General features: G+C 44.9%; 1 protein-coding gene across 1 annotated transcript in view; it reads left to right on the top strand.

Moving 5' to 3' along the window:
• Positions 1-6,979, top strand: part of LOC125429790 — a 36,708-nt gene extending 29,729 nt beyond the window's left edge. Inside the window, exons 10-12 of the mRNA XM_048491249.1 lie at positions 2,743-3,423; positions 4,490-4,610; positions 5,368-6,979. Of these exons, the coding sequence (XP_048347206.1) occupies positions 2,743-3,423; positions 4,490-4,610; positions 5,368-6,722 (2,157 nt within the window). The 3' untranslated portion in view covers positions 6,723-6,979. The remainder of the gene's footprint in view (positions 1-2,742; positions 3,424-4,489; positions 4,611-5,367) is intronic.
• The last annotated feature ends 7,920 nt before the right edge of the window (positions 6,980-14,899 follow it).

The raw sequence follows: 14,899 nt of genomic DNA, 5'->3' as shown, positions 1-14,899 counted from the left end.
AAATGTGTTTGCTTGAACTTGGCCAAGAATGAGATACACATTTGAAAACAAAGAAAAATCACAAATAAAATCACAAAAGAAAATCACAAGAGGAGTGTTTTTATTTGTTGTTAAATTTTACACCCATGTTCCTCACAAGAACACCTGAGAAGCATCTCTTCTTGGATGAGGTGGAAATGTCTCTTCTAAAGTTATGCATGCTGTTCATGAATTTTCACAGGTTCCTGTACATCTACAAAAATTAAATCCTCTTTTTAAAAACTTGCTGCTAATTAGAGGAGCTATTTTAATTGATTTAAAAGGGTTTTTGTGGGATTTTTTTTGGTTTCATTTAATTTCATTCTTGTTAATCCAGCCTAGTTTTCCAGCAAGCTAACTTTGGCTGCAATCCAAAATATACTTACTAGGAAATAAAATTTCTCTTGAGCGCCATGGGAGTTTCACTTTGATAAATATGCTTAACGCTGCTTAACGTTTAATGCTTAACACTGCTCTGTTAGAAATGTGTTTAGCTTTTGAAGTCTGTTTCAGGAGATCTTGGATCTGGCCCCATGCAGCTATATGTTAGAAGCCTGGCTTCATTTTTAAAGAGAAAGATTCAAGTCCAGTAGCTCCTTAGAGACTGACATGTTTTCCAGAGTATAAGCTTTTGAGCATCAAAGCTCCCTTTAACTTGGCAACCCTGTATTCCAGTCAGTCCTTGTCATTTGACCAGTTGTTTTCAGTGTAGCCTACCTTGCAGGGTGGTTGTTGGGAGGAAAAATTGAGGTGTGTAAAACCTTGAATGCTGCCCTGAACTCTTTAGAGAATTGGTGGAATAGGAAAATGAGTCAAAATAAGTCAAAAATTGGAAGGAAAGGAGTGAAGAATATGTCTCGATAATCCACATTTATACAAGTTCTTTATTAATTTAGCTGCCATTACTTCCTATAAGGGTGGCTCACTTTGGCTTGGGAAATCCCTGGAAATTTTGGGGGTGGTAGAAGGCAGAATTTAAGGGCAGATATTGGTAGGGATGTGATGCCAGAGAGCTCACTCTCCAAAACTGCCATTTCCTTCAGGGGAATGATCACTTGTAATTTTAGAACTCCAGGCCCCACCTGGAGGCTGGCAACTTTACTTTCCACACCCTAAAATTCTAGGAATTGTACCTTGCTGCCGTTCAATTCCTAGGATTTTGCAGGGTTTAGGCTATTAAATTCTTAACAGGACCCTAAGAGTTAAAAAATCCAAGCTTGGATTCCTAGAAAATACCAGATATTGGAGTGGAAGGGCTGTGGGGCAGGGATATGCACGTTTCTTCCTGGCCAACCGTTTTGGGGAAGGACTTTGAGAGTGTGTGTTAATTTCCTTCTTGCGAATTTGCTGCACAATGTTTGCCGAATGAGACACCCAGAGAGATTGTGAGCCGGTGCTTCGGTGTGCACTGTGAGAAAGGTACCTCCGCTGCTGTGCAATTTCGAGCTGGTGGAAAGATCCTGGAAAGAGGGAGGGAGGGAGGGAGGGGGAAATCCACATCCTCAGTTGAAGTTGGGGGCGGGAGGGGGGCTTGGGTAGACCCATCATGATGGGGAAAGTGAAGCACAAATTATCCCAAGGAAGGGAAGAGGAAGCTTCTCTTTTCTGCTCCTTGTCTGAGGCTCATTCCGCACATGCAGAATAATGCACTTTCAAACTGCTTTCAGTGCTCTTTGAAGCTGTGCGGAATGGCAAAATCCACTTGCAAACAGTTGTGAAAGTGGTTTGAAAATGCATTATTTTGCGAGTGCGGAAGGAGCCTTAGTGAGAAGCTTTGGTTTCCCCTAATTTTTTCTTCTGTTAATGCCCCATCCGGGCTGTGACTCTGTAGCAGAACATCTACTTGACATGCGCAAGGTCCCCGGTTCAATTCCCAGCATCTCTAGTTGACAGATGAGGTAGCCCAAGGGTCTAACTCAGTCAAAAAGAGGCTCATTTATGAAGGGGACTGTGACTCTGTTGTAGCACATCTGCTTGGCATGCGGAAGGTGCCAGATCCAATCCCTGGTATCTCTGGTAAAAAATATCAGGTGATGTGAAAGACCTCCCCTTGGACAGTGGCTGCAGTCAAAGCATGCAAGACTAACCTTCATAGATTAAGGGGGTGACTCAGTATGAGCCAGCTTCAACTGTTTGCCTGGACGTGAGGGATGCAGACAGGAGAAAGCATCTGAAAAGAAAATAAGTTGCTAGTCCAGAAGAAGGTGGTGGGATTGAAGAGAAAGAGGCTTCCAGTATCCTCAAACAAAGAGTCACACTAGGAACTGGAGATTTGGGATGACCTTGGGTTTATCTCTATTTGCCTTAGTCTACCTCACAGAGTTGCTATGAGGATAAGAGGGATGAGGTGTATGCACCACCCAGGTCCCTTCCGCACATGCAGAATAATGCACTTTCAATCCACTTTCACAATTGTTGGCAAGTGGATTTTTCTATTCCACACAGTAAAATCCAGCTGCAAAGTGGACTGAAAGTGGATTGAAAGTGCATTATTCTGCACGTGTGGAAGGGGTCCCAGAGCCACTTGGGAAAAGGGCCAGATGAATATCTAGCATAGAGACCGATGTGTGCCTAGAATGGAAGTGTTAGTTTGAGGGGCAAGGTTAAACTCAACATTAAATTTCAAAACCTGAACATTTCAGCTTTCAAGACATGAAAGTATAATTCTCAGTCAGGTTTTGATAGGATGCTTTTCTTTTCAGCTCAGTGTTTAATTCTTGACAGGATAAAATGGCTACTGAGTGGAAGGAGGCACCCTCTCTGGCTTTCCTGTTTCAACCTGCGGGGTTGCAGCATCAGGTGAAACAAGAACCAGTTGATGAATTACCCTACATCTGGGGTTCACAGGAGTACCCAAAGGCAGTGCCAATTCTAAGTGTGGGATGTGGAGGTTCGAGATCATCACTGTGGGGTAATGGCGACGTCTCCTTTGAGGGCTCAGTTGATGCCCGCCAGTGGCTCAGAAGGCAAGAGATCATGGTATGCTTGCAAGACCCCAAAGGAGATACTGAACAGACGAAAGGAGTGGCCTCTAGGAGTCCAGGGCCTGAAGATGGAGGGGAATGCAGGACAGTGAAGGAGGAGATTTCTCAGGAGGAGATTTCTCAGGAGGATGCCCCCGAGACACAGCGTCAGCGTTTTAGGGGGTTCTGCTACCACGATGCCGAGGGGCCACGGGCAGTTTGCAACCGACTTCGAGAACTTTGTCAGCAATGGCTGCAGCCAGAGAGAAACACCCCAGAGCAGATCCTGGAACTGCTGATTTTGGAGCAGTTCCTGGCCATCCTTCCACCAGAAATGCAGACCTGGATCAGAGAGTGCATCCCAGAGACCTGCTGCCAGGCGGTTGCCCTGGCTGAGGATTTCCTGCTAAGGCAGCAGGAGACTGAGAGTTGGGGAAAACAGGTAAGGGCAGAACTTTTTCCACGCTGCCAGTTCAAAATCTCCAGTTTTGGCAGCTGTCTACCAGTTTATAGCTTCTCCCAAAGATTTCTCCTTAGAGGGCTCAGTTGATGCCAGACTGGGGGAGGTGCTGACTGGGGGGGGGGGGGGGGCTGAGAATCATACAAACTGGGGGAGGTGCTGAGAATCATACAAACATGGAAAACTGCATTAAAACAAATAAGACTTTTGGTCCTTCTAACCTAGAGGCTATACCAGGGGGCTCCAACATGGTGCCCGTGGACATTAAACTGTCTGTCAGCATCTTACCTGGGACCCATCAAGTAGTTTCAGAAAGTTGAGGGGGAAGCACAACTTCTGATTGCTCATTGGAGATATAATTGACTGTGCAGATTAACGTTAAGACTGGTTTGGCAGCAGTTGCCCCCACACTGTTGGTTTCATTTTTTAAATAACCCCTCTTCTCATTACCCGTTAGTCTTCCTCTGTGTGTGTGTACTTCATCTTCCTCTCCGTATGTGGCTCAGTCTTCACAGCAACCATTTTGTAGTTGGCTTCTGTTCCTCCTCTGGCAGCCATTTTGTGGTTGCTCCCCATCACTCTGTATCGGCATCCCAAAGATGATAACAGGCTCAAAAAAAGGTTGGGGACCCCTGGACCAAACCAAATTGGACATAGGGATTTCCATGAACAGAGTTCCTGGGTGCTTGTGTTTGGTTTTTCTCCCAAGAGAGTTGCAGGTTCCCCATTTGGATCAGGACTGTGGCAAGACTGTGTCCCTGCCTGATGGGAATTGTAGTCCATGAACATCTGGAGAGCTGCAGGCTGCAGACCCCTGGGCCAAGGACACACCATTTGCCTTTGTTTGCGGGGGTGGTGTTGGTGAAATCCAGCACTGTATTTTCAGGGCTTTAGGAATGAAAACCAGTTCTGAGCTTGGGTTCGGCATCTGAATGTTATTGGCTGCTTAGTGGGAAAGCCAAGAATTGAATTTTAGAACTTTTTGGAGCTGTTTATCCCCCAATGCCTGTCGCTTTGCTCTGAGTGGGATCCTTCTGACTGTTTTCAGGAGCAGACACAACTGACCTCTCGGAGTCTTCCTGAAGCAGAGCAGACTACATTCGACATTGAAGTGGAACAACTTGGCAGGGATCCCCAACTGGAGGCAGATGGAGATGTCAACTCTGTAGGTGAGGGTTCTTTGTTGTTGTTGTTGTTGTTTTGTTCCTCATACTGTTGTATTCCCTGACCCGGAGGGCCCAGATTGTCAGGTCTTGGAAGTTAAGAAGAGTTGGCCCTGGTTAGTACTTGCCTCCAAGTCTGTGGGCAAGAGGAGGAGGAGGAGGAGGAGGAGGAGGAGGAGAAGAGGAGGAGGAGTAGTTTGGATTTATATCCCCCCTTTCTCTCCTGTAGGAGACTCAAAGGGGCTTACAATCTCCTTGCCCTTCCCCCCTCACAACAAACACCCTGTGAGGTAGGTGGGGATGAGAGAGCTCCGAGAAGCTGTGACTAGCCCAAGGTCACCCAGCTGGCGTGTGTAGGAGTGTACAGGCTTATCTGAATTCCCCAGATAAACTTCCACAGCTCAGGGAAGGGAGGTCTCTGGAGGGAGGTCTCATTACATTCTCTCTTGTCCCCATCCTTTTTTTTGCCATTTTTGATGTTAAGTCATAGTGGACATGCTGTAGCACAACATTTTGCTACCTGATAGAATGTTTGAAAAGCACTATCAGCAAGAAGAAGAGAGATGTAAAAATGGTTTGTTCTACTAGGAAATTTAGACACGATTGGACAGTGTATCTAATAGTAAATGCTTGTAATGACCATCAGCCTATTTCACACCACAATTTGTGGACAGGCCTTTTTTAGACAAGTCGAATTAAACTGTAGTTTTCTGCAATGCGTGAAAGAAGTCACAAAATCAGCTTGTGTCTGTTGTTTTCGCAGGTATTAGATTGATATGGGAGACTGAGAAGGAGGAGAAGCCAAACCTAGAAATTTCAAAACAAGTGGAGCCACCTAGGATGATCATGGAAAAGCTTCCTTGGCGTCCAATGAAAGATGGGATGCCTGGAAACAGGCATAAAGCAGAAATTGAACCAAGAAATGCTTCAGAAAAGCAAGAGGGTAACTTTGCTCCTGGTTGGGGAGCTGCCAAGGACTTTGGGGATGCAAATGAGGGGACAGTCCTCAAGAATGAGCTTCAGAGTTCGTATGTGGTGAGCAAGAAGAGCATCCATCAGACAATGGAATTTGTCATGCACGAGAGACTAGAGGCAGACAAAAAGCCATATGAATGTTTGGAATGTGGGAAGATATTTGGTTTAAGATCCAGGCTTGCAGCACACGAGAGGAGACACACGGGGGAGAGGCCGTACCCCTGTTCACACTGTGGGAAAAGTTTTGGCATGAGCTCAGATCTCACCAGGCACTTCCGAATCCACACAGGGGAGAAGCCATACAAGTGCTCAGAGTGCGGGAAGTCCTTCCGGCAGAGTTCTTCTTTCACCAGCCACTTAAGAACTCACATTAGTGAGAATCTTTTTAAATGTGCACAGTGTGGGAAAAATTTTGGCAGGAGTGCAGAGCTGGTCAGGCATGAAAAGTCCCACATGGGCGAGAAGCTCCATAAATGCTCTGATTGTGGGAGGAGCTTCTGCCACAGTTCACAGCTCCTGTCCCATAAGAGAATTCACACAGGTGAGAAACCATACAAATGCCTTGAGTGTGGGAAGATTTTTAGCATCCGCTCGCTCCTCAGTGGGCATCAGAGGAAGCATTCCGGCGAGAAGCCATATAAATGCTTGGACTGTGGAAAAACATTCAGCGGGAAATCCCACCTTAATAGACACCAGAGAATCCACACTGGGGAGAAGCCATTCAAGTGCTCGGTTTGTGGGAAAAGCTTTTGTATGAGCTCAGACCTTATTGCTCATGAGAGAATCCACACTGGGCACAAGCCCTACGAGTGCCTGGACTGTGGGAAAACCTTTAGTCAGAAGCAGCACTTGACTAGCCACCAAAGGACTCACACGGGAGAGAAACCGTATGTCTGTTCACACTGTGGCAAAGGCTTCAGTGTGAGCTCCAATCTCAATACCCATGAGCGAACCCACACGGGAGTGAGGCCTTTTAAGTGTTCTGACTGTGGGAAATCTTTCAGTCAGAAGTCACACCTCATTGGCCACCAAAGAATCCACACTGGCGAAAAGCCCTATTTGTGCAGGGACTGTGGGAAAAGTTTTGGTTCGAGCTCTAACCTTATGGTCCATGTGAGAACCCACTGTGGAGAGAAAACTTAAAAGTGTTTGGCAATGGTTTTTTTGTGGGGTGGGGAACGGAGGGGAATATTTTCAGACTTACTGGGTTCAAATTTACAAGCAGAAATTTGAATTTACATCCTCATAAGTAGAATCAGTTTTATCTTTCCCCTGCCAATATTTCTAATGAATTTAGGGGGCCAGATAGGAAGAAAATCAGATATAAAAGTATTGTGTTCAGTAAACTGATACTTAACTGATGTGAATGAAGAAAATAAAGATTTAAGAGCAGTATTTCCTTCTTGCATTCTGGCTATTCTCTAGAATGGCACTCTTGTTCGATTTTTGTTCCTGTTCCTGTAGGAAGAATGTGTTGCTGCTTATGATAACTAAATAGAACCTCTGTGTCCAGTGGCAGTGCACTTTTGTAAACCAGATGTGGGAATGGTTGCCTTTATCCACTGTTTATGAATTCCTTGGGGATATCCAGCTGTTTTCTGAAAATGTCTGGTCCATGTGTTCCTTTAATTTGACCCAACAAGCAGTGTTTATATCAAACATGGCAGAATTTTTTGGCACAGATTCCTATCAGCAACTAACCATGACAGCAGTATACCCCTCAGAATCAGATTCTGTGAGTGGAAAGCATCCTTATCCTTCTGGGAAACATCTAGCATGCCTTTCCTGAAATGGTATGAACAAGACAGATTTTATCATGATGTGGGAGAGTGTTTATGTTCTGTTTTCCTTAGCCTTCTCATGTCAGAGAACCCCTTTCTTTGAAATTATCTCACAGGGGTGTTATGAAGAAGAAGAGTTTGGATTTATATCTCCCCTGTCTCTCCTGCGGGAGACTCAAAGGGGCTTACACTCTCCTTGCCCTTCCCCCCTCACAACAAACACCCTGTGAGGTGGGTGGGGATGAGAGAGCTCCGAGAAGCTGTGACTAGCCCAAGGTCACCCAGCTGGCATGTGTGGGAGTGTACAGGCTAATCTGAATTCCCCAGATAAGCCTCCACAGCTCAGGTGGCAGAGCTGGGAATCAAACCCGGTTCCTCCAGATTAGATACACGAGCTCTTAACCTCCTACGCCACTGCTGCTAAAAATGAAGAAGCAGAGAACCATGTAGGCCCCTGGAGTTCCTTGCAGGAATGTCAAGGGGGGGGTTGTGATTGTTGGAGTTGTCGAGGGAATTGTTCTTACATCTTTGGAGTTGATATTACGCTTTGCTCTGGCTATGGTGGGTGCAGCAAAATTATATGGAGGCGTAGGCAGCAACAAGGATTCTTTGATAACTTTTCCAAGGTTCCCCCAGTATGATAAGTGGCCCTCCCTCCTGGAAGCATTTGACTTGCCATGACTTGGAACAGGATATTGGGCTGGATGAACAAGGAGGGTCTATAATTCAGTAGGTCTTTTGATGTTTGGCTGACAGATTAGCCTAGGTCACCCAGTGAGAATCACAACCAAGATGAGCCTAGTTCCAACCTGGTGCTCTATTCAGGGTTACCAAAAGATGCATCTGTGCTCTGTGCTTCCCTTCTTCCAAGGAGCATACAGCATCAAACAGGGTTCTCCCTTTCGCATTTTACTTCACAACAACCCTGGGAGGTAGGTTAGACCTAGGGAAAATGACTGGCTCAAGGGATACCCAGGGTGCTTCTATGGCAGAGAGGGCATTTGAAGCTGGAGCTCCCAGATCTTAGTCAGATACTCTAACCAATGGCTAATCACACCTAACAAGAATGTGGGAAACAAGATCAAACCCACCCAGCCTGCCTGAGTATCATGGTGACCCAGTTATTTTTGCTGTTTTGACACAGGTTATATATACAGAAGTCTGCTTCTGTTGATAGATAGATGATGGAAGGTGTGTCCGTAGACTACTTGCCTTTTCCGGAGTTTGGCAAGACATTGGAAGGCTGAAAGACCCATGCCTGGCTGGGAACAAGCTGTGGAAAGGAGTGATGTGCATGTCTGAAAACAAAATCATGGACAGAAAATGTAGACACAGAAATAGTGCAAAGGATTCCAAGACCAGCAGTGTTGATCCTATGAGGCTAGGGTTACTGGACACATTTCTTGGCACTCACCAAGTGTCAAGTGAGTGTGGTTTCGTTGCATTCATTCAAGCAGGGCTTCTGGAGACTTGATTGGCTGTCCTGTTTCAATAGCTGACACCACAAAATTGGTTTTATTCTCTTTCATTCCACTTTCCGTAACCCTCTATGTTTACACAATCATATTGCTGTAAGGAGGCCATCTTGCCTCCTAACCTCTGCTTAAAAACTTCCAAAGGAGAGCTCACCACCTCCCAGAGAAGACTGTTACACTGAGGACTTGCTCTGTCAGGAAATCTTCCTAATGTTTAGCCAAAAAGACTTTTGATTTAATTCCAACCCATTGATTCTGGTCCAACCCTATTGGGCAACAGAAAACAACTCTGCACAATCCTCTTTCTGATAGCCCTCCAAGTACTTGAAAATGGTTATCGTATCACCTCTCAGTTATCTCCTCTTCAGGCTAAACATAAAAAGCTCCCTGTGTTGTCGAAGACTTTCACAGTTGAAATCACTGGGGGGTTGTGGGGTTTCTGGTCTGTATGGCCATGTTCCAGTAGCATTTTCTCCTGACGTTTCTCCTGGCAGCCACAGATGCAGGCAAAACATCAGGAGAAAATGCTGCTGGAACACGGCCATACAGCCCAGAAACCCCACAACACCCCAGTAACAAGCTCCTTCAACCTTTCCTCATATGACTTGATCTCCAAACCCCGCACCATCTTTGTGGCACTTCTCTGGACACATTCCAGCTTCTCTACAAACTTCTTAAATTATGGTAACCAAAACTGAACACAATACTCCAGGTGAAGTCCAGCCAGAGTGTTAGACTAGGATCTGGGAGACCTAGGTTTAAATTCCCACTATGTCATGGAAGCTCCCTGGTGACTTCAGTCACACACATATAAAGTGCAATACATAAAGTGCAACCAGTGAAAAGTGCAAACAACATCAGAGCCTAGACTCTTACAATACTACACATATCACATCACCCTACAACATAGTCAAGATGACTAAACGATGTCTTCTTCACTTGGTCCTATGTCTTCGTCCGTATAGGTACTTGGATGGGACCTCTTCTTTGGAGATAATCAATCACTTATCAATAGCTGCATATACTACATTCCAGTCAGTAGAAGTAAGTCTATATGGCAATGCGGACCGGTCTGGGCCAAGTCTGTCGATTGAACATCCAATAATAAACGGGTTGTGCTACTGTAACCGTTTTCGATAGATTCTTCTTCAGATTACAATTAATTCTTCAATCTTAATCGGGATAATTACTCAAGGTGACTTCCTCACATCCATTCAGTTTCCCTTCTAATAGGGCTTGTTCCTAACCTCATTGAGAAGGGAAACTGAATGGATGTGAGGAAGTCACCTTGAGTAATTATCCCGATATGTATTGCACTTTATATGTGGGCTTAGCGCAATTGATAAAATAGCGGTTGATGCAGCGTGTTTGTTGTTTGTGGAGTTGTTAACGTTGCATCCACTGAGAAATTGATACCAGTCACACACACCCAGCCTGAACTACTTCACATGGTTTTTGGATAAAATGGTCTAGAGGAGAAGAATGTCAGCCACTTTGGGTCTGTTGTGTGGAAAGAAGGAAAGCTACAAAGTGAATCTCTCCAAAATTCACAACGTCAACTCAGCATGGACTTCCAGATGCTGCTGTAACAGGGGAGATGAATAGCATCATTTTTAGAACATTTTATAGCACCTCTCCAAAACAAAGCAGTGGCTACAGCCATTCCTTCCTTCCTTTACAAGTATTGTGAGAGACAAAAATGAAATACTGATTCTTGCTCCTAGAGACTCACTTCTTAGGAACTGTAGCCAATGGATGTTGCTAACCTATACATCTCTCCTAACCTATACAAGGATGTAAGAATTACTTAGGGAGGTCTTAACACCAAAGGCCCCATAAGCCCAGAATGTCTTTTCCCAATACCATCCTGCCATCGAAGAACTTTCCATGATCCCGAGAAATAAAAACAACAGCCCTCTCCTGATATTTCTCCCACAGCCTGTGGGTCTCAGTGGTACACTGCCTCTAAAAGTGAGGTTCCCTTCTTAGCGTCTACAGCTAATGGCTGCAGGTAGACATATGGTGCATTAATTTTCAACAGTTTCTTTGCTGGATTAGACCAGGATCTATTTAGCACAAGAAACAAGATGGTTTCCAGCAGGGTCAAACAAGATGCCTCTGTAGAATTCCTGACTTCTCTCATTGAGTAACATTTGCATTCGGGATTCAAATATAAACTTCCCCTGCACATGGAGGTTCTGTCCTGATTATTAACTGCTGATAGACCTGACCATGAAGAATTTTTTGGAATACTTACTAAGAAAGCCTATGAAGGAAATGGGTGATCCTATTCCCAACACTTGCTGTGGGGGCTCTTTTTAGATACTATAAACAGCAGACCTCTCCTCCATATAAGTCTGCCAGCTTTATGTTGGGAAATAATTGGACATTTTGGGGGGCTGGAGCCTGCAGAGGGCAGGATGGGGGGATCAGAGGGACTTTAATGAGGAGTAATGCTATAGAGTCCTACCTTTTCCCAGGTTTTCTCCAGGTGAACTGATCACTTTCACCTAGACTTCAGTTGTAATAGTGTACACTATCAATTGGCTAGCAGCTGATCATAAGAAACCCTCATCTTCCCAGAAGCGCCTTTTCAGAGCTTCCAAAATAAATGCAGACAAAATACAATAGTGTATTTAATTAATGTATTGTTGACCCTTGTGAGTAAAGAAAGATAACCCGCCTATGGCATGGGAAAGGATGAGAGAAATCATGAAATCAACAATAAGTTTGCTGCAAAGGTGTTCTGGTTGTGTTTGGGCAAGAAGCAAAGCTGAAGGAAGAGAAGGGAGAAGAACCAAAGTCTGGATTGGCACACGCAATTGCATGAACCAGTTACTGAAACCAAACAAAGAACAAGTGCTGGATTTCAGGATAATCTCAATTTGAAAGCAAATACTGCTATTTTGGGTGAGTGCTAAATGTGCTCGTAAGCAAAGCTTCTGTGTACAAATTCCCTGCCACATTGCATCAACAAAGGAGCTTTTGCTCAAGTAGAGTGTCCTTGAAAGGGAGGCTCCAGAGCAGAAGGAAAAGCCGTGCTAAATTTCTCCACTATCACTCTCTTCTCTCTTGAATATCTCCACCCCCCACAGTTGCTTGGACCCTCAAAACACATCACAAGGGCCTAGAGCAGTTGTGAGAGTGAACTGGGAAGTCCTGATATTCCAATGACACTTCTGCCATGAACTTAGCAGGTGGTGTTAACAAAGCCCTGCCTTCTCACCCTCCCATTTTGCACTATGTTGGGAAAATGATGCTAGCCTACCTTACAGAGTTGTTGTGAAGTTTACAAAATCAGAGACTCATGAGACAATGGGCCATGCCCTGTGAACACTGAGAATGCAATAGGGATCCTGAGTGTTAATATTGTTCCATATCTGCTTTTATTTGGGATCAGGGAGGGTTAAGTACCCCCTGCCCTGGTCACTTGCTTCCAGTCTACATTGTCTCTTCCTCTCAAGGATGCTTTGAAGTCCAGGAACTTCGTGACACACAATTGCAGTTTAATTATGACTGAATCAGGTCCATCAAGGTCAGTATTGTCTATTCTGACTGACAGTGGCTTTCCAGGATCTCAGGCAGAGGTCTTCCACATCACTTAATACTTAACCCTTGACAGCCAGTATGGTGTCATGGTTAAGAGCAGGTGGATTCTAATCTGGAGAACTGGGTTTGATTCCCCACTCCTACACCTATCTAATGAACCAGATGAGTTTCCGCACTCCTACATTCCTGCTGGGTGACCTTGGCCTAGTCACAGTTCTTTCAAAACTCTGTCAGCACCACCTATCTCACAAGGTGTCTGTTGTGGGGAGAGGAAAGGGAAGGAGCTTGTAAGCCACCTTGAGTCTCCTTACAGGAGAGAAAGGTGGGGTATAAATCCAAACTCTTCTTCTTTTAATTGGATATTCCGGGCATTGAATCTGGAACCTTTTGCATGCAAAGGAGATGCGTTACAATTGGGCTACAGCCTCCCTCCCCAACCACCCAAAATAATCAAATCCCTGTGGGATAATTTATATGACATGCCCTGTTGCTACTACAGCTGTCAATACAGTCCGGCCCAGACTAGACTAGCAGCAACAAGACTTCACCTGACAGGTTTCCATTTCCCTGTCCCATTCACCAGTCGCAGACACCACCCCCCAATGCCTTTTTAGTTGTTTTTGTTTTAAAATGGCAAGCCATGTATTATGTTCTCTGAATTCCCAGCTTTCTTTTTTTTTTTAAGGTAAATCTCTAGCCCTTGATGTTACAAAGATATGTCCTTTCCCTTTTTATCTCTGCAGGGAAAGGGGGTAGTTATTTATTTTTATAAAGTAAAAGTTGGGAGTTCAAAGAATCTAATACACAGATTGTTATAACAATGTTCAGCTGCTCATGAAAAAAACAAAAGTCCCCGGGGGGGGGGGGGATTGTGTACGGGACCAGAAAAATCTGAATTTTCCTGCCCACATGGCACCCATCCAGTCTTAGCTGTCCTTTCGTAAAATTTCACAATAAATCAGGTTTAGAAAAAGATCAGAGAAAAGCCAGGGAAACAAGTGTACCATGTAGCAAATAAAAACTCACTCCTCAATAGCATGGAAAACCCAAGCAGACAAGTCCATTGCATCCTGTGTCCTACAGTAGTCAACCAGATATCTGGAGAAGCGCAGAAACTGGGCATCTTGTATTAAGAACACAAGAAAAGCCCTGCTGAATCAGACCAAGGCCCATCAAGTCCAGTAGTGTGTTTACACAGTGGCCAATCAGGTGTCTGTAGGAAGCCCACAAGGAAGATGGCTGCAGCAGCATTATCCTGCTATGCTCCTCCAATACTGGAGAGAAGAGGTATGCGCCATGACTATACCCTTTTCAGGATTAAAGGGACACCAGATTTGTGAATTCATCTACCATTTCCTGGACCGCTTTTGTTCTAGAATGTTCTGCTTGGGTCCTAGTGCCTTGGGGACAGAACTAGGTAAGCACCAGGATCCAAAGGGAGCATTCTAGAACAAAGACGGTCCAGGAAATGGCAGATGAATTCTCAAATCTGGTGTCATCTTTGTCTTGAAAAGGGTATAGTAGCCATTTTGACTAATAGCCATGGACAGCCCTATCCTCCATGAACATGTTCACTTTTCTCTTAAAGCCTTGCAAGGTTGACAGTCATCATCCTGGGGCAGGGAGTTCCACAATTTAACTATGTGCTATGTGAAGAAATACTTCCTTTTGTCTGTTTTGAATGTCTCACCCCTCAGTATTCAGAGAGATATCTCCTCCACGGAGGTTCCATTTGCGGCCTGCCAGTTTAACAGCTGTTGTCATGGTTGTCAGAAATTTATTTAACTCTTTATGTTATAACTGCCTCGGTGAATCAAACTAAGACTCTGTAATCCAGATGGATGCCTGAGAAAGGCAGCTGGTGCAACAAAAGTACGCTGCCTTTTAACATGGAGGCTCCACTTAGCCCCAGGGCTAAAAATGGGGTCTTTCCACAGACAGGCCCGCCCTTGCTGGCTTTGTCTAATCTCTTTGTAAAGTAACCTAGTTGAATGTATTGTCGAAGGCTTTCATGGCCGGAATCACTGGGGTGCTGTCTGGTTTCCGGGCTGTATGGCCATGTTCTAGCAGCATCAAATCCTCAGATGATGCCAGCCACAGATGCAGGCGAAACATCAGGAGAGAATTCTGCTAGAACACGGCCATACAGCCTGGAAACCAGACAGCACCCCAGTAACCTAGTTGAATTACAATTTTTGGGGAGATTGAGAAACTAGAATGTGGGTTTGTGTGGACAGCATGGTGCCCTCTTATCTTGTCAGCCTGATGTGCCCAGAAGAATTAATCTTGTGTGACATTCTAACAGCGCCATCCAAAACAGATTATTTTTTGCAGTCAAGTCACAGCTGATTTATGGTGGCCTAATAGGGCATTCGTGGCAAGAGACATTCAGAGGTGGTTTGCCATTGCCTGCCTCTGCATAATGATCCTTGGACTTCCTTGCTGGTCTCCCATCCAAATACTCACCACAGCCAATTTTGCTTCACTTCTGAGATGTGAAAAGATCGACCTGGCC

This window comes from Sphaerodactylus townsendi, linkage group LG03 (assembly GCF_021028975.2).
Source record: "Sphaerodactylus townsendi isolate TG3544 linkage group LG03, MPM_Stown_v2.3, whole genome shotgun sequence".
Taxonomy (NCBI): Eukaryota; Metazoa; Chordata; class Lepidosauria; order Squamata; family Sphaerodactylidae; genus Sphaerodactylus; species Sphaerodactylus townsendi.
Note: the sequence above shows the minus strand (reverse complement) of the source record. Positions and strands in the feature narration are given on the sequence as shown.